The sequence below is a fragment of the Rana temporaria genome, chromosome 5, assembly GCF_905171775.1.
Source record: "Rana temporaria chromosome 5, aRanTem1.1, whole genome shotgun sequence".
Taxonomy (NCBI): Eukaryota; Metazoa; Chordata; class Amphibia; order Anura; family Ranidae; genus Rana; species Rana temporaria.
In genome coordinates, this window is record NC_053493.1 from 265,241,872 (window position 1) to 265,265,147 (window position 23,276).

Genomic DNA, 23,276 nt, shown 5'->3' on the forward strand with positions numbered 1-23,276 from the left:
AGGCAAAGTGAGGCACAGTGAGGCATGCAGATGGACACCCTAGGCTTATACTGGAGTCAATAAGTTTTCCCATTTTTTTGTGGTAAAATTAGGTGCCTCGGCTTATATTGGGGTCAGCTTATACTCAAATATATACGGTACCTTGAAATAAAGTAGCTTACTGACTACTAAGATGAAAGTTCTGCTATACTGTCGTGGAACTGGCTAATTTGTACTATGAAGAATGATCTGGCTTATTTAAGCAAAGCAATGCACATAACAATCATGATAGGGTTCATTCATAAACATAGATGAAGAAAGAAATACAAAATTAGAGTTGTAGCCAAAAACAGCCAATCAGGTTTCACTTTGTGGAATCACTAAACTGGAATTTTAATTTAACAAATTGACAACTTTTTTTTTTTCTCAAATTTTAACAAACTGGCAACAAATCTGCTGTGCTTGGGTCAATGAGGTTAATTTACTAAAGCCAAATAGGCAATTCCCTTTGCATGGGAAATTGCACTTTGCAAAGTACATTTCCCATAGCTGGGGTGAATCTGGTAAAAAAAAAAAAAAAAAAATCCAAAGAATATCCAATGCAAGGAAAAAAATACATTTTTGCTTAGACATAATTGGATGATGGAAGTCAGCAAAGTTTCACCTCATTCACTAAGCTAAAGGCAAGTTCTTTCGCAAACTGCAAAGCGACTATTTGCCTTTGCCCTTTTTTTGCAAGTTGATATTACATAAATACTGATCAACAGTTCATAGCAGGAAAAAAATTATACCTGACTCATAGGGTCTACCGTCTTTCTCTTGTTCTCTCCAATGTGTGCGTAGCTAAAAGGAAAAAAAAGAAAATATTTTACATCAAACTATGTTGGCTACGTGTCGAAATACAGCCATTAAAAAGCAATTACACACACTAAAAGAAGATAGTGGTACAAAGATATATCCCTGGAGTCCAATGCAACATTGGAAAACGATAACTGTAGTCTTCCCTCCTAAGTGAAACCTAGGGTACACATAAAAATCTTTACATACTTAAATTATGTAGTCATCCTTGGCTTTGTGAGCCGTTGTTCACTTCAAACATTCACAAACAATCATGTTCATTCTTTGTTGTTTTTTTTTCATTTCCTTGCAAGAGATTTGTTTCTACAATTTTGTTAAAGTGGTAGTAAACTCTTTACTACCACTTTTACCTACAGGTAAGCCTATAATAAGGCTTACCTGTAGGTATAAAGAATATCTCCTAAACCTGTACGGTTTAGGAGATATTCCCTTCGCAATGCGCCACTGATTGCAGCGGCGCATGCGCAGCGGGGATCCTCGGCTAAAGGGCCGGCGGCCGCCGAACCTTGCCAGAATGAAGTCTCCCGCGCGCATGCGGGTATACAACCACTTAAAGGTTAAAGTGTATCTGTCTTCATAATTTTAAATTATATAAAGATTTCCACATTGTATTAAAATTATTTCTAGGCTACTCCTATTTGAATGCTCTTTAAATTTGTACACTTAGTGAAGATCTCCACACATTTACCTTTTTGAATTCTGTGACATGTATTCACTATGCCCTATGAGTATGCACTGTTGTGTCCCAGAAATCACAGAGCCTACCTTCTGAACTACAGAGGTGCTAAGCAAGGGTGACCAGACATCCTGGTTTCTGGGGACAGTCCCCGGATTGAGGACACTGTCCCCGGACCAAGTCTGTCCCCGGTTTTGTCCCCAGATTGGATTTGAACAGGGGCAATTTCAAAGACAGTCATTGCAGAATAAAAAAAAATAAAAAAAAAAATCGAAATTACACCCCCTCCTGCTCTGCCTCTTCTACTGTCTTAGGGGGTGTATTTTTTTCCATTATCTGTGCCCCTTTCTGATGATCATGTGCTGGTGGGAGCGGAGGGAATATTTATTTTGTTTCGGATGCATGTCCATTCAGCCCCGCTTGCATTTTCTTCTACCTTGGCTTAAGTCCCGGCCAACCGCGTGCCTGCTTATCTCCTTGCCTTCCCTGGTGGAGTGATTTTCCTCCACTCCCCACCCAGTAGTAGCCGGGGGCCCGGAGAGTAAGACTTGACAGGCTGTGAGGCAGGTGGCGGCGGCGATGGGCAGAGAGTCGCTGATTGCCGCCATTACTAGTAAAATAATAAAAAATATGTCCCCGGATTTAATTTTAAAAATCTGGTCACCATATGCTAAGAGGAAAAGCTTCAAAGGGAGAGACAACACAGGAATCACTGCTTTTAAGTACCATTGGACATGTAGTCCTTAGAAATTGAAAGTAAACAGCAGAGGAGAAGCTGCAAAGCATTCTGAGAATTCAGGGAAGTGTGGAAAGAAATGGCCAGCAGACAGGCAGCACTCACAACAAGAAAGGAGATTTGTAAGAAAGCTTTTATTGGATTGTCAATAATAACGCTTGTTTTGTATTGCTATTACAATGCTGATGGTATAAAGAGAAAGTGTATGCTATTACCATAGATTTCCTTTAAATTCACCAACAGTGAAAATCATCCCCAATAAAGCACAAATTAATCTCGCCAGGAGTGAAAATTATGGCATTAAAAAAAATCAACACAATGTAATAAAATTATAAATATAATACGTTTTTTGTCTAATAAACACATTTGAAAACGAGCTTGTTTGAGCAATAAGGAAGAAAGATGCAAAGTGCAAACATTTTTAAACTAAGTCAAAATTGTTACTTCTAAAGTCATGGCAGCAATGGCATTTATGATTTAATATAATAATGCTGTATATGTGCACCTTCTGGTAATAGATAGGTAAAATCTGTATTGAAAGACTCACTGACCTGGAACAAACGTGCAAATTAAAAAGTAGTGTGAAGTAGAGTGAATTTAGGATTCCTCATCTGCATACTTTTCTCAGATCACTAGATTTCACCTTAATGCATAGGATGCATTAAAACCACCCACAATTTCACTTTTTAAATATAAATACCCCTGTAATACACAAGCTTAATGTAGTCTAGTAAAGTTAGTCTGTAAACTAAGGTCCGTTTTGTTAGGTTGCTAGAGCATTTAGTTAGTTTATAATCTAGAAATAGACCATGGCCATCTTAAAGCGGTAGTTCACCCTCTCGTACTTGATTTTACCATCGAGACAGGCATTGTAGCGCGAGCTACAGTATGCCTGTCCCGATTTTTTTAACCCCGTACTCACCTCGTAGTCGTCCATCGTAGATTTCGGCTCCCGCGGGGAATGGGCGTGCCTATGGAGAGGGAGGATGATTGACGGCCGGCCCTGGCACGTCACTCTCCCCGAAGACAGCCGGAGTAGGTCTCGGCTCTTCACGGCGCGTGCGCACAGGCTATGCGCACGCGTCGTGAAGACCAAGCCTATTTCGGCTATTTCCGGAGAAGCGTGACGCGCCAGAGCCGGCCGTCAATCATCCTCCGTCTCCAGAGGCACGCCCATTCCCCGGTATCTTCGATGGACGACTACAAGGTGAGTATGGGGGGAAAAAATTCGGGACAGGCATACTGTAGCTCGCGCTACAATGCCTGATTTAAAGGTAAAAGAAAAAAAATTATTTTTTTTCCCGTCGATAGGGTGAACCCCCGCTTTAAGTGTGGGCATCATGAAGCCAGACTGTATGACTTCCTGGATTTCAGCCTTGCAGATCTCGCACATGCTCAGTGCTGCACAAGCGATGTAATAGGTTTCAGTCAGGTTTCCATAGCAACGGGAGTGTCAGAGGAAGTTGCCGCCCCTTCTCTATGCAAATAGGCTATTTGCAAGGATTACTGGGATACATGATGCCTATCCCAGAAACCCTTGTGAATAGCCTTGTGACATATAGCCTAGGCTAATAAGGAGGAGGAAGTAATGAAGGACTACAAAATAAAGGTATTTACAAGCAACAAAATAAATAAAAAATGTCCATTCTGAACACTATGAGATTAGGGCATGCAGCACAGACAAACATAAAAAAATGGGTGGAACTCCACTTTAAGGTGAAAAAAAACACGAGGGTTAACTGGCCCTTTAACTTTAAAGCCAAATTTCAAGAAGAAAAAAATATATACAGTATATCCTTTGCAGTGTGGTTGTGCCTGCACTGTGAGGGTTAATTACTCATTTTGATTAGGGCAGGGGTCTCTAAACGTTCTAAAAAGGCCAGTTTATGGTCCTTTAGACTTTAGCAGGGTCAGACTGTGGCCATTGGTAGTTGAAAAGGTACCAACGTTAGTGGAAAACTATAGCCCCTTCTTTTGCGTCAGTGAGGAGAATGGTGCCCCATTGTTGGTGTCATTATGAGGAATTGTGCCCCATTTTTGGCATCAGTGGATGAAATAGTGCCCCAAGGGAAAGGGCTGCATCTGGCCCCTGGGCCACAGTTTAGAGACCACTGGTTTAGGGGAACAATAAAAGGAAATATACTTTCCCAATCCTCCGCTCCTTCCCACAGCTAAAAAGGTCCCTGCAGCTACTGCACCCCCCCCCCCACACACATTCCAGTGGTCTAGGGTCCTGACGTCATCAAGACCAGAGCACGGTCCACAGTCCTGCTCTAGAAGTGAGGACGCCCAGGGACAAACCATCACTGGATAGTGGGGGAGCACTGTGGAGGATCAGGTAAAAAAAAAATGTCTCCCCCTTCCTTGGGCAAAACAAGCAATTAATCATTGCAGTGGGGGGCAGAGCCACATTACAGGAGATAGTTTTTTTTCTTCACGGAGTTGGGCTTTAAAGAAAAATGTTACCAATTATTTTTTTTCCCGATAGATTAGAAAAATTTACAGCTTCTGTATATTGTCTATTGCTGTCTGTGTCCTCATTGGAGAGATTTGAATTACCATACTTGTTTTCGTGCCTGGTATTACATGGGACAGGCAGTGAGGGGACATTACACATCTTAACATCCTCCTACCTAGACTAACACTGCGCTTTCATTCAGACCCCCCTGAAAAACTCATCTGAAAAGAACAAAAGTTTGTTGTAATGCATAAAAAAATTATTCTGGAGTTCAGAATCAACATACGGTAATCACATTTGTTACATTTCTTTGTAAACTTTTAAATTCTGTTCCAACTTTTGCTCAGCACATATCTTTCTCCTCTTCACCACCTAAAGTGATTCTAATAATCATATTATTATAATAATGTAATGGTTTTGCACAAAGCAGTCTTGGACCTCCTCTTCTGGGGTCCTCCACCAGCACTCCTGGCTCCTCCTCAGCCTCGTAGGAGGTCGCTCATTATTGGGGCACTCGTGCGGACTCAATGCCCCACCCCCCACTCCCTCGTCACAGGAATCGATTGACAGCAGCAAGAGACAATGGCACCCACTGCTATCAATCTGCTCTGGTAAAAGTTGCTGCTCTCAGGCACAATGCTGGATTGAGATCTGGTGCAGGTAAGTATAAATGGGGGGCAGGAGACGGAGTCATGGTCATAGACATTTTTTTACCATAAAGTGGCTGTAAAGCCCTAACATTTTTTTACCTTAATGCATTCCTTGCATTAAAGCGGTAGTTCACCCTGACCCACATGATGTTACCATCGAGACAGGCATTGTAGCGCGAGCTACAGTATGCCTGTCCCGATTTTTTTAACCCCGTACTCACCTCGTAGTCGTCCATCGTAGATTTCGGCTCCCGCGGGGAATGGGCGTGCCTATGGAGAGGGAGGATGATTGACGGCCGGCCCTGGCACGTCACTCTCCCCGAAGACAGCCGGAGTAGGTCTCGGCTCTTCACGGCGCGTGCGCACAGGCTATGCGCACGCGTCGTGAAGACCAAGCCTATTTCGGCTATTTCCGGAGAAGCGTGACGCGCCAGAGCCGGCCGTCAATCATCCTCCGTCTCCAGAGGCACGCCCATTCCCCGGTATCTTCGATGGACGACTACAAGGTGAGTATGGGGGGAAAAAATTCGGGACAGGCATACTGTAGCTCGCGCTACAGTGCCTGATTTAAAGGTAAAAGAAAAAAATTTTTTTTTTTTCCTGTCGATAGGGTGAACCCCCGCTTTAAGGTAAAAAATGTTTAGGCGTCAGCATCCCCCCTCACCCCCCCCCCTTCCGATCCAGCGCCGTACACGTCGGCAGCTCTTCTCGTCCCTCACTTCCAGGTCTCGCTGGCTTTGCTCAGGCACAGAGAGCCATTGGCTCCCAGTGCTGTCAATCAAAGCCAGTAATGAGGGTGCAGGAGGCAGGGCAGAGTCAATGGTTGTAGCAGGGCAGCTTGATTGTGTGCATGTACAAGTGCCCCCATAAAAAGCGGCAATGGGGGCACTGGACAGAGGGAAGTGGCCAGGAGCGCTGGCGGAGGACTCAAAAGAAGGAGGTTTGCGGCCACTCTGTGCAATTCCATTACACAGAGCAGGTAAGTACAGTATTAACATGTCTGTTATTTTTTTTATTATTACCTTTACAATCACTTTAATGCAGAGAATGCATTAAGGGGGAAAAAACAGTAATGCCGCTTACACACGATCGGGCTTTTGCCCAGCCAAATCACATCGGAGAAAAAAAGAACATGTGTTATATCTAAACTCTGATGGAATTCATTGGAATTTCCGATGAAAAAACTCCGATGGGGCTACACACGATCGAAAAGTCCATCTGACTTTTTCCATCGGAAATTACGATTTTGTGTTTACGGGGCACAAGTCTTTAGAAGCACTTTAAGGTTTCGAGTTGATCTACTAAATTGCTGTTCACTTTGCAAAGGAAGTTGTACCTTGCAAGGGAATTTTCCCTAGAACTCAGTGAATGACGTGAAGTTCTACTGACTTTTATCATAATGCTGTTTTATTTTTTCCTTGTGACGCGATTGCCTTGCAATGTGCAACTTCCCTTATAATGTGAACAGCCTATTTGCCCTTAGTAAATTAACCCCGTTGTCACAATCTAGTCCTCAGGATTTTTTTACCATCTTGTCCCCCTCACTTCACTGAATGCTCCATCTTTGATTCCTTATCTGAAAAGTTACACAGGGTCTTCTTATAGACAGCTCAAGCCTCGTACACACGACCGAGTTTCTCGGCAAAAACCAGCAAGTAACTTGCTGGGAGATATTTTTTTGCCGAGGAAACCGGTCGTGTGTACATTTTCGTTGAGGAAACTGTCGAGAAACTCGATGAGCCGAAAAGAGAGCAAGTTCTCTATTTCCTTGACGGGAATGGAGAAACTTACCTTGTCAAGTTCCTCGACAGCCTAACAAGGAACTCGACGAGGAAAACGATGTGTTTCGCCCGTCGAGTTCCTCGGTCGTGTGTACGAGGCTTCACACACATTTGGTTTCTACCCTAATTGCATACAACGTAGATTTCATATGCATAGACCATGTCCTATGCTCAGGGTCCTCATATTCAATGCAGGGCCATCAGAAGATCTGCGACCGCTGGAGCATAGAGGAGATAAGGCTGCGGGAACTGGCCTTACAAGCCGGAGGAGCCTAAGGTCGGCCATAGATGAGCGGATTTCATTCTTGCAACCATGGATAGCAATAGTCGGGCTAGTGATAATCGCATTAAAAATCAGGCAGGCTGGTTTTACTCAAGTTGATCGATCGATCAACTTGGGTACATTCAGCCTGCCCATACATGGTTCAAATCTCGGCTGGTTCGTGCTGAACCAAATGAGATTCTAACCATCTATAGTTGGCCTAAGGGAGTGGAAAAAAAAGTGACTTTTGCCATCCCCTAGACCAGTGATGGCGAACCTTGGCACCCCAGATGTTTTGGAACTACATTTCCCATGATGCTCAACTACACTGCAGAGTGCATGAGCATCATGGGAAATGTAGTTCCAAAACATCTGGGGTGCCAAGGTTGGCCATCACTGCCCTAGACCTAAGCAGACCTTTAACTGGTGCAGTGCTGTGCAGGGAGCAATTTTATTTTCCTCTGAGTTTGACTTTAAATGCTGCTGTAAAAAAATGCCTGTTAGGCCTCGTACACACGACCGAGTTTCTCGGCAAAAACCAGCAAGAAACTTGCTGGTAAATATTTTTTTGCCGAGAAAACCGGTCGTGTGTACATTTTCGTCGAGGAAACTGTTGAGAAACTCGACGAGCCAAAAAGAGAGCATGTTCTCTATTTCCTTGACGGGAATGGAGAAAATTGGCTTGTCGAGTTCCTCGATAGCCTAACAAGGAACTCGACGAGCAAAACGATGTGTTTCGCCCGTCGAGTTCCTCGGTCGTGTGTACGAGGCTTCATAGTGTTTGGAACATTTTATGTATTACATGCGCTATACAAAAAAATAATAATAATTTTACTGCAACTAGGTTAACAGAAACTGTTTATGACCAATAAGATTTATTGGCTTGATTTAACCACTTGACCCCGTGGAAGATTTACCCCACCTCAAGACTTTTTGGCACTGCGTTCCTTTTATTTTACAGGTAACCCAATTTTCTTTTTCTTTTTTTTTTTAACAGGTGATATTTATTGAAATAATGCACATATGTAATACAGGGAGACAAAAAGGCTGCGCCATTGAGATTTGATATATAAGGGTTAACAGTAAGATATGCAATACATCATAGAAACAATCCCAGAAGGCACTTAAAGGAGGCAATCGAGTCTCCTAATCAGTCAAGTCCTTCTCCACAGCATTAAAATGCAAATGATTTATACAATCCCCAACTCCTCTGAGAAAAAAACACAGGTGAAGAAAAAGAGGGGGCACTGCGTTATTTTAACTGACAATTCCGCGGTCATACAACGCTGTACTCAAATCAAATTTATTAAAAAAAATTCCCACAAATAGAACCTTATTTTGGTGGTATTTGATCACCACTGCATATTTTTTTTGCGCTATAAACTAAAAAGAAAAACAATTTTTAAAAATAAACAATATTTTTTACTTTCTGCTATAAAACATATCCCATAAAAAAATATCACTCTGTGCAAAACCTACTGCACAGAGGAGGTAAGTATAACATGTTTTTTTTTTTTAAACCGAACCTTTACATATCCATGTTGATTTTATAAGCTTGTAAACACGTCCTCCCGTACACATAATCACTTACAAGGTTTTACTCTTTCTTCCACCACAATGGAAATGTTAAAGAACTTAAACAAATGTGAAAATGGGCTTTGGCTAAATGTTTAAAAGCAATAACTTATGTCAAACCACATCAATAAAAGGTAAATCTTTCAATAAACAACCACAAATACTTGTTGAAGAAGCGTTTGTATAGTCGACTCTTGAAGCACAAAGTGTTTACACTTCAAATAACTATGTAGATCAGGCATGTCCAAAGTCCGGCCCGCGGGCCAATAGTGGCCGCGTTCCGGTTTTGAACGGCTTGCCTGGTTGTTTGGACATATATATCTTTTGTGGCCCCCGTCGATCTCCCAGTGCCGGGGCCACAAAGATGTATATGCCTTGGAGGACAGGGAGGAGGCGGGACGAGCGCCGTACACACACAGGAGAATTTCCTGTTTACAGGCGGCCTCTGTAATAGGAAGTCCCATCTCCGGCGCTACAATTGGACGATTGTTCAGTCCATTAAAGGAGGCAGGACTTTCTATTAAAGAGGCTGCCGTGTAAACAGGAGATTCTCCTGTAGGTAAACTTTGGCGCTCGTGGGTGCATTCCTGGCAATGGTACTGCATTTCATAGCAGTGGTGCTGCATTCCTGGTAATGGTGAGTGCATTCCTGGCAACGGTGCTGCATTCCTGGCAATGCTGAGTGCATTTCTGGCAATGGTGAGTGCATTCCTGGCAATGGTGAGTGCATTCCTGGCAACGGTGAGTGCATTCCTGGCAACGGTGCTGCATTCAAAGGGTCAACAAGTATGTTTAAATGGGAAACTGGAAATACCCTCTATTGGAAATCCCTCTTTGTAGTGACATGGAGAGGCATCTTCTCCACAGATCCTGGATTTTATGGGAACAAATAAAAATAGATTTGGGAACAAATAAAATAGATTTTACTTGCTGCCCTACCTATCACACTCTTCCACTTCCACTCTACCAGATCTAAAGTTAGTGAGTAAAGTTAATGGTATATGCTAGTACTCTACTACTGCTGTTAAGCCTCGTACACACGACCGAGTTTCTCAGCAAAAACCAGCAAGAAACTTGCTGGGAGATATTTTTGCCGAGGAAACCGGTCGTGTGTACATTTTCGTTGAGGAAACTGTCGAGAAACTCGACGAGCCAAAAAGAGAGCAAGTTCTCTATTTCCTCGACGGGAATGGAGAAACTTGCCTTGTCGAGTTCCTCGACAGCCTAACAAGGAACTCGACGAGGAAAACGATGTGTTTCGCCCGTCGAGTTCCTCGGCCGTGTGTGCGAGGCTTCAGAGGGCAAAACATACATGTTGTGTATAAGATTTATTTTCAGTAGCTATTATTAAAAAATAACGTGGCATTCAATTTAAGACTACCGTGTAAAAACTATTATTAAAAAAACAGACAGAAAACTGCGCTAGGGCCCCAAAAGTAATACACAGCAGCTAGTACTAGTACTCCAATACACAGTACTCAAATATAGTATAGAAAGGTGCAGCACTATGAAAATGCACACAGACAAATATTAGTAGTGCCTAAATGAACACATTAATATGGTACATAAGTGAACACACTATTTTAGTTACATATTCATATTATGTGAACAACATCAATAAAATCAATTGTAAAAATAGAATAAAAAGTCCCAATGAAGAGCCGATCTTCCCAGAGTGCAGCAAAAGGAGGAAAGATATAAGTCCCAATGAACCTCCAAGCCTCGACTCCAAGACAGCACACCCCCCTCAGTGCAAAAAAAGGGGGGCTTACAAGAATAAAATGACCCCCAATCAGTAGTGGTCAAAATGTTCTTGCAATAGGTCAATGAGACTGTGGGGGTTATTTACGAAAGGCAAATCCACTTTGCACTACAAGTAGACTGCAAGTGCACTTAAATCTGCAGTCGCTGTAGATCTGAGGGGAAGCTCTGAAATTAGGGGAAGCTCTGCTGATTTTATTATCCAATCATGTGCAAGCAAAAATGCTGTTTTTTATTTTCCTTGAATGTCCCCCTCAGATCTACAGCGACTGCAATTTCAAGTTCAGTGCACTTTCGTAAATAACCCCCTGTGCCTTTCGCAATCATTTTATCTATGAGGAACCCTTGACATTTCTTTCTGGTCTTAAGGAACCCCTGTCAAAATTGAATAATCAGGCATCAGTGGGATTAATGTCCCCTTACATTGGTGATCAGAGAAGAATATCCCTTTTACATTGGCGATCATGGAATAATGCCCCCCTTACATTAGTGATTGGGGAAGAATCCCCCCCCCCCTTACAGTGGTAGTCAGAATGCCCCCGTTACAGACATCTGAAAAGATCACCAACGTCATGTCACTGGTTCTAACAAATGTCGTTGGACCCAGAAATCAGTAGACACCATCAGATGGGAGATCATCCAGCCACAGTTCAAGAAACCCTTAGCAACCTTTTGGTTGTATCCAGGGTTTTCACAGAACCCAGATCGAGAATTGGTGATCTGATATAACGTATTTGCCGGCGTATAAGACGACTCGGCATATAAGACGACCCCCTAATACACTGCAAAAAACGGTGGTTTTATGGTCTACTCACCGTATTAGACGACCCCCCGCCGCCGCCGCCGGGTGCTTTGTAAGGCTGTATGGAATGCCTTTTCAAAACGAAAATGCCGGGTGCTGTATGTAGTCTGTATATGCGCCGCTCAGCCAATCCCGATGCACTGTGTTGATGACAGAGCATGCTAAGCCTGCTCGGTTATTACTCCAATCCAAGCAGGCTTAGCATGCTCTGTCATCAACAGAGTTCATCAGGATTGGCTGAGCGGCGCAGAATACAGAATACAGACTTACAGAGCGCCTGGCAGGCTGAAATCGAGTGAGCAGCTGCTATACCCGGCGTATAAGACGACCCCCGGTTTTTGGCTGTGAAATTCCAGTGTAAAAAGTTGTCTTATATGCCGGAAAATACGGTAATTTATTCAAAAATATACGTATTTATCGGCGTATAACGCGCACTTTTTTCCCCTTAAAATCAGGGGAAAATTGTGGGTGCGCTATATACGCCGATCCCCGCTGTCTCTGAGCACCGCAGCCTAGAGCCGAGCCGAGTGTACTGCGCACTCGGCTAGGCTCGGCCACGCTCGGCTCCACCCGCAGCCACGCGAGAGGAGCCGAGAGAAGCCGAGACAAGCTGAGAGGAGCCGAACACACAGGAAATTCGGCTCGGTCGAGGCGCCAAATCCAAAAACAAACACCGCTGCAACCCCGGGCAAGGTGCGGATGGACTCGCAGACGGACACTCACAAGGCTGGACGGACCCCGCGCAAGGCCGCAGATGGACACCTCCAAAGCCGCAGACGGACACCCACAAGGCTGGACGGACCCCGCGCAAGGCCGCAGATGGACGCCTGACAAGGCCGCCCATGGACGCAGGGCAAAAATTTACGTTTTTTTTTTACCCTAAAACTACCATTCTAAGCATGGGGTGCGCGTTATACCCCGATAAATACGGTACTTGAATCTACCTGAATAAGAAATGTCAAATCTTTTTCTGATGTTTCCCAAAGTTCTGACATCAAAGTAGCGCACTGTTATTACTGCTGGACCATGGTGAATAAAAAAATAAAACCACCCAAGTTGGTGCCTATTTAAAAAATAAATAAAACAGAGCAATCTTGTAAACCTTCCTACATGTTAACAATTTTTTTTATTTGCAATCCAAAGTGAAAAATGTGTTGGTTGTTATTTCTGTAGTCACAATTTCCAGACATTGCCTCACCATGAACCTCCCATGTTTATACAAGTCATTGCCGTCATTTCTGTGAAGCAGCCAACCATTTAAAAAACGTTGTGGATATCATCTAAAACAGTGGTAGTGATTTGGCCACTTCATACCAAAATAAAAAAAATGGGGGAGATAGTCAAAGTGGAGACAGCAGCAAGAAAGATATATAATTCAAACATATTAACCCCCCTGGCGGTATGATTATTTCAGATTTTAGGTGCTGAAAGCGGGACCATTATTTCGCAAGAAAATTTGGCAATTTTACATTGTAGGCCTGCAATTGTTAGGAATAACTCACTCAAATACGTCCAAACAAGATTCTAATAGGCATCCCGGGTATGAAAAAGTTTGAAAAACAAAATCATAAATTATAATATAATAAATAATTATAACAAATAATAATATAATTATAATAAAAATTATTCAATAATGTAATGAACTCAAAAACACTGGAATTTGCTCAGTTGCAGAATTGTCGCTGTCATTGCTTTTATTTTTTTATGACGAATTTCCCCACAAATCGCTATCGCACAATTCTGCAAGTGATTATAATTTATTATCGCTGTTTTCTAGCTGCTCTAAAATCACTTTTGACATAAAGGGACACTTTTGGTTGCTATGGACAATCTACAGTTTGCAGGGAGAAAGAACGTTTTTTATTATATAAAAGAACATGTAGAGCACTGGGCAGACCACTAGGGACAAGGGGGGTGTGTATTTTTTACATACAGTATACTGTATGTAATGTGTTTATTTACTTTTTTGAATTTGGCGCCGTTCTCCGCCCCCGTGCGTCGTAACGTCGCAGGGAACGGAGATCGGCGGCACACAGGGACACTGTGTGAATCGAGCGAGGACCCGCTCGCTCACACAGCGGGGAGGCATCGCAGGATCCAGGGACAAGGTAAGTAACTTTGTCTGTGGCTGCTGCGAGGCGAGCCCGAGTCTGGCTCGGGGATATCGCTTTTGATACAGAAATCTTACCCCGAGTCAGACTCGGGAATACCGCCAGGGGGGTTAATACAAAAAAACAATAGGTAGCCAAGTATACCATATTTATGATAATGGCAACTGGATGGCTTAGGCCTCGTACACACGACCAGGTTTCTCAACAAAAAACAGAATCTCGACGAGAAAAAAAAAGAGAACCTGCTCTCTTTTCCCGACAAGAAACCTGAGAGTGTGTATACTTACCTGTCGCCGTGGAAACCCGCACATGCTCGAAATGACTTTGACGCATGCGCTGAAGCTTCCACGGCATAGGTAGGGTGAAGCAAGATGATGGCAATGGCATTGAATGTAACGAGCGCATGCTCGTCATATGCAATGACGTCACCGCGTTCTTTCCTTTCAAGAGAAACGTGGTTCTTTTGAAATGAAAGTCAGTAAACTCCGGCGGCAAGAGTTTCTTGCCAAGAATCTCGTCAGGGAAAACGATGGGTTTTTCCTGACGAGATTATCGGACGTGTGTACGAGGCCTTAGCCACCTTACTGTCACTGCAAGATGATAATCATGAGGCACCTCGGCCAGTATTCTAACAAGTTTATCTTCAATGCAGTGTTTTTAAGTCTCCACCGGAGCTTATTCTGTTGAGGGTAAAAATGGCATTGGCAGTCATGGTTTTAGGCTTAACTACAAGCCTATTAAATATATATAGCCAAGCAAAAAAGGTGAGATGTATGAAAGCTCCCAACATTTTAAATGATATGAGATGATTAGACTAAAGCCTCGTACACACGATTGGACTTCCATCTGACTTTTCCGTGGATTTTGGTCTGGAGGGCATTGTCAGTTAACTTGTTCTGCATACATACAGCAGAACATTTTCAGCCAACATTCACCAAACCACATGGTTTTTCAGCTCTTTACCGCCACCCTTTGGGCAATTTCTGCTATTGTTGTAGCATTGGTTCCAAGCATGCCTGTTTGTACTTTGGATTTTAGTTGGACGGATTTTTGTACACACGATTGGATAATCCGACGGAACAGACAGTTGGGGAGCACGTATGGTGTATGTGTAGCTCTTAAGTTAATACAATAAATAATAAAACAATTGTATTCATATAACATAAATAATGAATGCCATTTCAATGCAGACAGTAGTAAAAAAATTTCAGTGAAATCTCACAAAATAAAAATATATAGAATGTGAACCAAATAATGCAAGTCCATGTATGACCATAAATGGCAAAAACATCCACCACATGTCAAAAACTGTGTCTGAAACTCAAACTTTGAAATGAGGCAAAAATGGACGTGACTTCTTATGTGCAGTAAAAAACCCTCCACCAGTAAGGATCCAGGCTTACCGAAACATATGGACTCAAAGAAATATATATCTCAAATGAGTCAAACAGGCTTAAGGATCAATGTAGACTACGAATGCATCTTTGAAGATAATGCGTCGTTCAATCGATCGTCAACAGAATTGGATACAATCGAATAGAGATAATTGCCACAATAGCCCACAGCTTGTCCTCATTGTATATCAATAATAGAAGGATATATAGAAGGAGAGAGGAGGCAACATAGCGTGATTCCGTAAAAAACGAGTAAAATTTAATAGGCAGTTGCACTTACATTTGATTGAAAGATACAGCGCATATATGAATAATAGATGAGGCGGCAATGGAGTCCTCCCGACACGTTTCGTGTCAATACACGTCATCTGGGGAGCATGAACAGCCAACATTTGTCTGATGGAGCATACACAAGGTCGATTTATCCGACACAACACGTCCATCAGACAATAATTGTTGTAAAATTGGATCGTGTTTACAAGGCTTTAGAAGGCAGGTGGTGATAGGAAAAAGACCAACAGTGATAACAGTGAGTGGCAGCAGGAGTGGTTGCGATGCCCATGAAAAATCTAAACTTGACCATGTACTTTACTTACAATCTGATTTAAAATTTTCCTTTAAATCTACTAACTACAAACTGGATACAAACTGACATTTTTGTAACGTTAAAAGGAGATTTTACAGATTTTTTAAATCAAAAAGTAACTTGTACGGTCAGATTCTGTTACTTTAGCTGATAATTCTACTTATCATGCATCTTACTCTGGTGATAATGTAGTGACTGATAAATACATTGGGCCAGATTCACACAGTTGTAATACGCCGGCGTATCTACTGATACTCCGGCGTATTTTCAAATTTGCCGCGTCGTAGCGTTGTTTTGAATCCTCAAAACAAGTTACGACGGCTTTAGGCTTCGATCCGACAGGCGTACGGCTTCGTATGCCTTCGGATCATAGGTGTAATACTCCGGCGCCCGCTGGGTGGAGTTTGCGTCGTTTTCCGCGTCGGGTATGCAAATTAGCTGTTTACGGCGATCCACGAAGGTACGCGCGTTCGTCGCATTCTCTTACGTCGTCACTAGTCGGCTTTTCCCGTCGCTAACTTACGGCTGCTATTTCATGGCTTAGATTTAGACCAGCCATGTTAAAGTATGGCCGTCGTTCCCGCGTCGAATTTCAAATTTTTTTTTTTTTTGCGTAAGACGTCCGGGAATACGAAAGGACGTAACGCACGTCGCCGTTCAAAAAACACGTCGGGGCGCCGTAATTTTGCGCAAAGCACGGCGGGAAATTTCCTAACAGGGCATGCGCAGAACGTTCGGTGTGGGAACGCGCCTAATTTAAATGGTACACGCCCCATTTGAATTAGACAGGCTTGCGCCAAACGCATTTACGTTACACCGCCACAAGTTTACAGGCAAGTGCTTTGTGAATCAAGCACTTGCGCTGAAAACTTGCGGCGGTGTAACGTAAACGAGATACGTTACGCCGCAGCGCAGGTACCTGAATCTGGCCCATTGTAACTGATTTAGGGTGACAAGCTACCTTGGAGAATGGTTGGTAAAGAAGAGGTTGTTGACTGTAACTCGTTTGCTTTTATATATCCAATTTCTATTATTATTATTGGACTAGACTAGCTACTAGACAAATGCCATTCTTATTTTAGTGATAACAAAAAGTATCTTTAGAGCTCATGAACAGTATCCTACCTTATATTTTGTTACATTTGTTTTCCAGGTGCTTGGCAGCAGCTTTAATCCCTTTAAAGTGCAAATGCTGTGTGTACTGAGCCAAAAGGCTGATTTTACACTTCACTCCTGGGAGGCAGGAAGTTGGGTGCTGAACATTACATGCAACACTGAGACCACAGGTGCCTATTGTTTTCTACCTACTGGGAGAGCGATGTAGCCATACGCAGAACACTGCCTGATGAACATATTGTACTAAATGCTTTTTTACATTTAACACAGTGGGGGGTTATTTACAAAAGGCAAATCCACTTTTCACTACAAGTGCAAACTACAAGTGCAAAGTGCACTTGAAATTGCACTGAAAGTGCAGTTGCTGTCAGGGGCGGACTGACCATTGAGTCACTCGGGCACTCCCCGAGGGCCCCATGCTACTAGGGGGCCCCATCAGGGTTGCCAGGCTCAGTAAAACCAGGGACAGTATGTAAAAATCAGTGTTTTTTTTTTTTTACATCTGTCCCTGATATGTTCGAAACTGACATGCTTTTGATGTGAAAATCCTGAGATTTTAGCTGCCCCGCCTCTGCACTGCCTCCTGGCGTGGTGGCCATCTGTAAGCCTGGGGGCCCCATAATCTTCTATTGCCCGGGGGCCCCATGAGTTGTCAGTCCACCCCTGGTCGCTGTAGATCTGAGGGGTAGATCTGAAATGAGGGGAAGCTCTGCTGATTTTATAATCCAATCATGTACAAGCTAAAATGCTGTTCTTTCTTTTCCTTGCATTTCACCCTCGGATCGACAGCAACTGCACTTCCAAGTGCTCTTTCAGTGCAATTTCACTTGTAGTGCAAAAAGGATTTGCCTTTAGTAAATAACCCCCAGTGTGAACACAATGTTAAAGCGACCTTGTCGATATTGTAGTTGCAGAAAGAAGCCGAACGTCGGTGCGGCTCTATACGGCGCCTGCGCACTGACGTTCGGCTTCTTTCGGCAACTCGTGACGCGCAGTATGCGACGGTCGGAAGCCTGTCAATCAGATAGGAACGCCCAGTCCCGCAGAAGACATACCCGGAAGCGGCGGTGAAAATACGGCATGTACGAAAAAAACTGCCGATTGTCATTAGGACAACTCGGCTGAATGTAATGTTAAAAAAAATTTTTTGGGGTGAACCTCCACTTTAAAGTGGATGTAAACCTGAAAAAAAAAAATTCTTTGCTGTCACAATGTACAGTATAAGATTTCCTATCATCTGTGGCCAGTCTTACCACACAGAGTTAATCCAGCTCTGCACAATCCTCTTTTATTGTTCAGTGAAATAAAACGGACTTACACAGAAAAACCTTAGTCCGTTCCGCCCCCTTGCTGTGAGTGACAGGTTATTTACATATCTCATGCACTAGCTTCACACAAGCATTATTTTTTAATTCCCACCCCCACTCCTTTTCTGAAGTCATGTGGTTACTTTTCTGGATTTTGACTGGATGTTAGTGATCATATCAGAATTTAGTGTAAGGGCAGTCTACTGACATCACGACTCCACCCACAGAATCTGCAGTTTTTCAGTTCTCATAACAGACAGAGGGGAGACATTTGACAGGTAAGGATACATGCAGGAGGCATGTATATCCTTATAGATCAGCACTATGGCAGTAGTTTAGAAAGGATGAGATTGGGTTTACATCCACTTTAAGGCTAGTACGCATACTGGTACTAGGACAGAATGAGTAAGATGAGCAATGGTCTTGTGGGACAATCAGACTTGACTTTAAGTGACTGTTGAAGCACCTTAAGTCAGAGTTGGGGAGGAATGAACAACCGGTTGGCAGGGGCATTGCTAGTGACAGATTTCTGAGCCACCTGGAGCACAGAAGAAAGGTCAAGAGAGAAAGTGTCAGTAATCTGGGCAGAAGACAGAATGGGATGCTTACCACGGTGGGAAAACTCAGATGATAGGGCATGGTGAAATAAACATGGAGAAGAAGGGGGACCACTAGGCCTATTGGGAATTCATGCATTTGGCCAACTTAATGTACTTAAAGGGGTTGTAAAGGAATTTTTTTTTTCATAATAAGCATCCTTTACCTGCAGACATTCCTCTTTTCACTTCCTCATTGTTCGTTTTTGCTCAGAAGTTGCTCTATTTCTTCTCTGTTCTGTTCACTTCCTGCTTGTCTGATTGTTACCCACCACCCACCACCGTGAAGGAAGGCTTTACTGCGGTGGTCAGTGACGCGCTGGGAACTACATCTGTGCGGCAGGATGCTCTCTACGTGTTAGAGACTTCAAGGAGGTGTGAATTACTGGGCGTGCCGCAATGCATACTGGGAAATCAGGAAGTGAATGAGAGAACAGAAACTAGAACGCCAGAGGTGATATAGATGAAGGAATTTAATAGGTATTTACTCGTTTTTTAACAGAATCATTACACTATTCTGTCTGTCTACCTTGCAGACATTAATTTTAGGCAAAAAATTGTTTTCCTTTACAACTCCTTTAAGGTTCTTGAATCCATTTAGAAGGCACATTGGATGTCTAGGTCCCTTCCAGCCAATGCCTTTAAGGTCCATTTCATGGCCAATTTGTGAGACAACAACGCACAAGGATGGCAGTTACCGTAGGAAATGTGTTGTGCCAAAAGTTCTAGCCCCAATCTCCGAAGCCTCAACAACTGGGGAAAGGTTGGGTCCAGATACTTCAAAATAAATGCTGAAGTAAACACCTTCTTAAGGGCGTTGAAAGTTTGGATTGCTTCTTGTGGCCACAGTTTATGATTAGTGCCATGATAAGATTAGTAATGGGCACTACCTGGATTGATAAGCCTTGGGTATGTTTTCTATAGAAATGTACATTAATGTGCATGGCTTGAAAATTCACAAGCAGAGGCCACTCTAAAATACCCCAATTCTTGGTCTTGATCTATGGAGATAATGATGATCAAATAAAGCGCAAACAGGAGGAGGGAGCGCGTCTCACACTTCTAACAGATATAGTAATGGATAGAGTAATGGAGGATTATAACCTTGTCAGGCTGTATTTGCCATCTATGTCCCATTGGAGAGATGTCCCTTCACTTCCTGTCCTGAGGCCAGAACAGAAAAGGAGAGCAAATCCCTCCAAAGAGAGGGAATCTCTCTGGTTGTCACCAGAAGTAGTGTCCCCTTTGGAAGATTTCCCTTCTATTACTGTTCTGGTAACAAACTACAATTTGGAATTTACTTTCACTTTTAATAATAAAGGTAAACAAGACAAATAAAGAGAACAAATCTGCCTAGCAGGGGAACATGCCGCAATAAAAACCAGACAACGGTTTTAATCCCACTCCACTCTATCCAAAAGCTAAAAAAAAGAGCTTTGCCTATAGTTATACCTTAAAGCTAAAGTGTGGGCAAGAACTATTGGTTCCAACAAAGTAACGATGTGTGCCCCATTGATGCCTGCTGTTTCTAGCTTGAAAAATTTTACTTACATGAAGCCTCTGCCAGTGATGTCATTGCTGAATTTCTGGTGTTGAAACTGACAGAGATATTCAGGCTCTTTTGATTGCACAGTACTGTCAGGCTACACTGTGAGCATGCTTAAAGCCCAGCCCCAGACCCTTGCAGTTTAGTGTCCCCCCCCCCCCCCCCCTTCCCAACACACTATGGATTAAATGCTTGTTTTTCTTAGGGGTAGAGGGATAGGGTGTACTTACATTATTTTCATGCTCCAGAGGGGTTCCTCCAGTGTTACAAAGGGGGTTATTTACTAAAGGCAAATCCACTTTGCACTACAAGTGCACTTACAGTCATTGCTCTCTGTACCAAGCTGACCGAGAACTGAGCAATCAGCTGTCATGCGTTCGCTCAGTTTTCAGGCTTAAAGTCCATCTCTGTTACTCTGCTCTCTTTTCCCATCAGCATGTTCCTTGCACCACAGCATAATTGATTCTCTCCCTGTGCTGCTTTTCCCTATTCTTGTCTAAGCTCTGCTGTACAGGGACTGCAAAAGGATAACACCTGGTCAGATTCAGGTACTTATACTGTTTGTATTTAATGACTCATTAGTTAACACAGAGCTGCATTAATTGGTGTCTTTTATGCCTGCTGGGAATTCAGCTTTAAAAGAGGGAGAAGAGGGAGGGGAGGGAGAAGAGGGGGGAAGAGGGAGGGGAGGGAGAAGAGGGTGAGGAGGAAGAAGAGGGAGGGGAGGGAGAAGAGGGGGGGAGGAAGAAGAGGGAGGGGAGGGAGAAGAGGGAGGGGAGGAAGAAGAGGGAGGGGAGGAAGAAGAGGGGGGGAGGAAGAAGAGGGAGGGGAGGGAGAAGAGGGAGGGGAGGGAGAAGAGGGAGGGGAGGAAGAAGAGGGAGGAAGAGAGAGGGGAGGGAGAAGAGGGAGGGGTGGAAGAAGAGGGAGGGAAGGGAGAAGAGTGAGAAGATGGAGAAGATGAAGGGGGAGCGGGAGGGGAGGGAGAAGAGAGAGGGGAGAGTGGGGAGGGAGAAGATGGAGAAGAGTGAGGGGGGGAAGAGGGGGGGAGAGAGAAGAGAAAGGGGAGGGAGAAGATGGAAAAGAGGGAGGGGGTGAGAGGGAGGTGAGGAAGGGGAGAGAGAAGAGTGAGGGGAGGGAGAAGAGGGAGAAGAGTGAGGGGGGTAAGGGAGGGAGAAGAGGAAGGGGAGGGAGAAGAGGGAGAAGAGTTGAATCGGGAGGGAGAAGAGTGAAGGGAGGGAGAAGAGGGAGGGGAGGGAGAAGAGGGAAAAGAGGGAAAATAGTGAGGGGAGGGAGAAGAGTGGGGGAGGGAGAAGAGGGAGGAAGTGGAGGGAGAAGAGGGAGGGGGAAGAGGGAAAAGAGTGAGGGGAGGGAGAAGAGGGAGGGGAGGGAGAAGAGCGAAAAGAGTGAGGGGGGGGGTGCACAGGAATGTGTTTACCGTATTTATCGGCGTATATCGCGCATTATTTTCCCCTTAAAATAAGGGGAAAATCGTGGGTGCGCAATATACGCCGATAGCCGCTTCCCGCGCTCAGTTTCAAATTCTGCGCCGACATATACCGAGTGCAGTACACTCGGGTACATTCGGCCAGGCTCGGCTTCGCTCGTGCTCACGCATAAACGTCACAGAGCGTGAGCGCGAGCTAAGCCGAGCCTTGCCGAATGTACCCGAGTGTACTGCACTCGGTATATGTCGGCAGAGGCGTTCGAACTGAGCACGGGAAGCGGGGACTCGACGTGAGGTGCGCCCTGGAGAAACCTGGAGGACACAGACGGACGCCGGACCGGACGATGGACGCTGGGAAGACACCAAAACTGTAAGTAATAAAATCATATAACTTTTTTTTTACAGGAATTTCGGGGACAACATTAGGGGTGCGCAGTATACGCGGGAGCGCGTTATACCGCGATAAATATGGTACTTCTTCACTGTCCAATCACAAATTGCAGTGCGTTCTTATCCAAACTGCATTGCTAACCTGTAGAACATGTGCTATCTAGCAGAGGTGGCTGGATCATAACTGGCTGCAATGTTTTGGCAGGTAAAACTGTTGACATATTGGGCCGGATTCACAAAGCACTTACGCCGATGTATCTCGAGATACGCCGCGTAAGTGCAAATATGCACCGTCGTATCTATGCGCCATACCCATAAACTGAGATACGCCTAAAAATAGGCTTCCTACGACGTAACTTGCCTACGCCGTCGTATCGTGGTCGCATATTTACACTGGGCGCATTTGCCGCTCCCATTGATTTTCTATGCACATATGCAAATGAGGGAGATACGCCGATTCACGAACGTACTTGCGCCCGGCGCATAATATACGACGTTTGCGTAAGTCGTACGTCTGGCGTAAAGTTATTCCCCATATATGAGGCGCAACCCATGCAAAGGTATGGACAAGGGAACTCAAGCCGTCGTATTTTACGTCGTTTACATAGTACATGAATAGGGCTGGGCGTAGGTTACATTCACGTCGTAGGCAGTGATCCGTCGAATCTTAGGGAGTAGTTCCGACGTGATTCTGAGCATGCGCACTGGGATGCGTCCACGGGACGGCGCATGCGCCGTTCGTTATTCGTATCTTTATGGCGCTCGGCCCATCATTTGCATGGGGTCACGCCTCATTTGCATTGCTCACGCCCACTTCCACTTACGACGACTTACGCTTTCATAACCCAGCGTAGATTCGGAAGCAAGTGGGAGCAAGTGCTTTGTGAATACTGTGCTTGCCTCTCTGCGCTGCATAGCGTATATAAATATGCGCCGATGTATGTGAATCCGGGCCATACAGTATATGTTTCAACTGTGTATTTAGTTTATCTGGAGTTCAGCTTTGGCTGCATACTTGCTTCCTATTGCATGACAGTTACAGGGTGCTCAAAGAAAGACGATCATTTATTAACCACTAGAGTACCGGGCCATCGTCAAATGACGGCTCCACGGTTACTCTGAAAATTCAACAGGACGTCATATGACGTCCTGTATTCTTGCGGCCATTGGGGGGCACGCGAGCGCGCCGGCGGCCGCGCGCGCGCACCCGGCGCGTCCCCGAGATGCCGATGCGCGTGCCTGGCGGTC

General features: G+C 44.2%; 1 protein-coding gene across 5 annotated transcripts in view; it reads right to left on the reverse strand.

Moving 5' to 3' along the window:
- Nucleotides 1–23,276, reverse strand: part of DCDC2 (doublecortin domain containing 2) — a 254,672-nt gene that overhangs the window by 218,329 nt on the left and 13,067 nt on the right. For all 5 annotated transcript variants that reach the window (XM_040353796.1, XM_040353799.1, XM_040353798.1 and 2 more), the window contains exon 3: nt 771–822. In XM_040353796.1, coding sequence (XP_040209730.1) covers nt 771–822 — 52 coding nt within the window. The remainder of the gene's footprint in view (nt 1–770; nt 823–23,276) is intronic.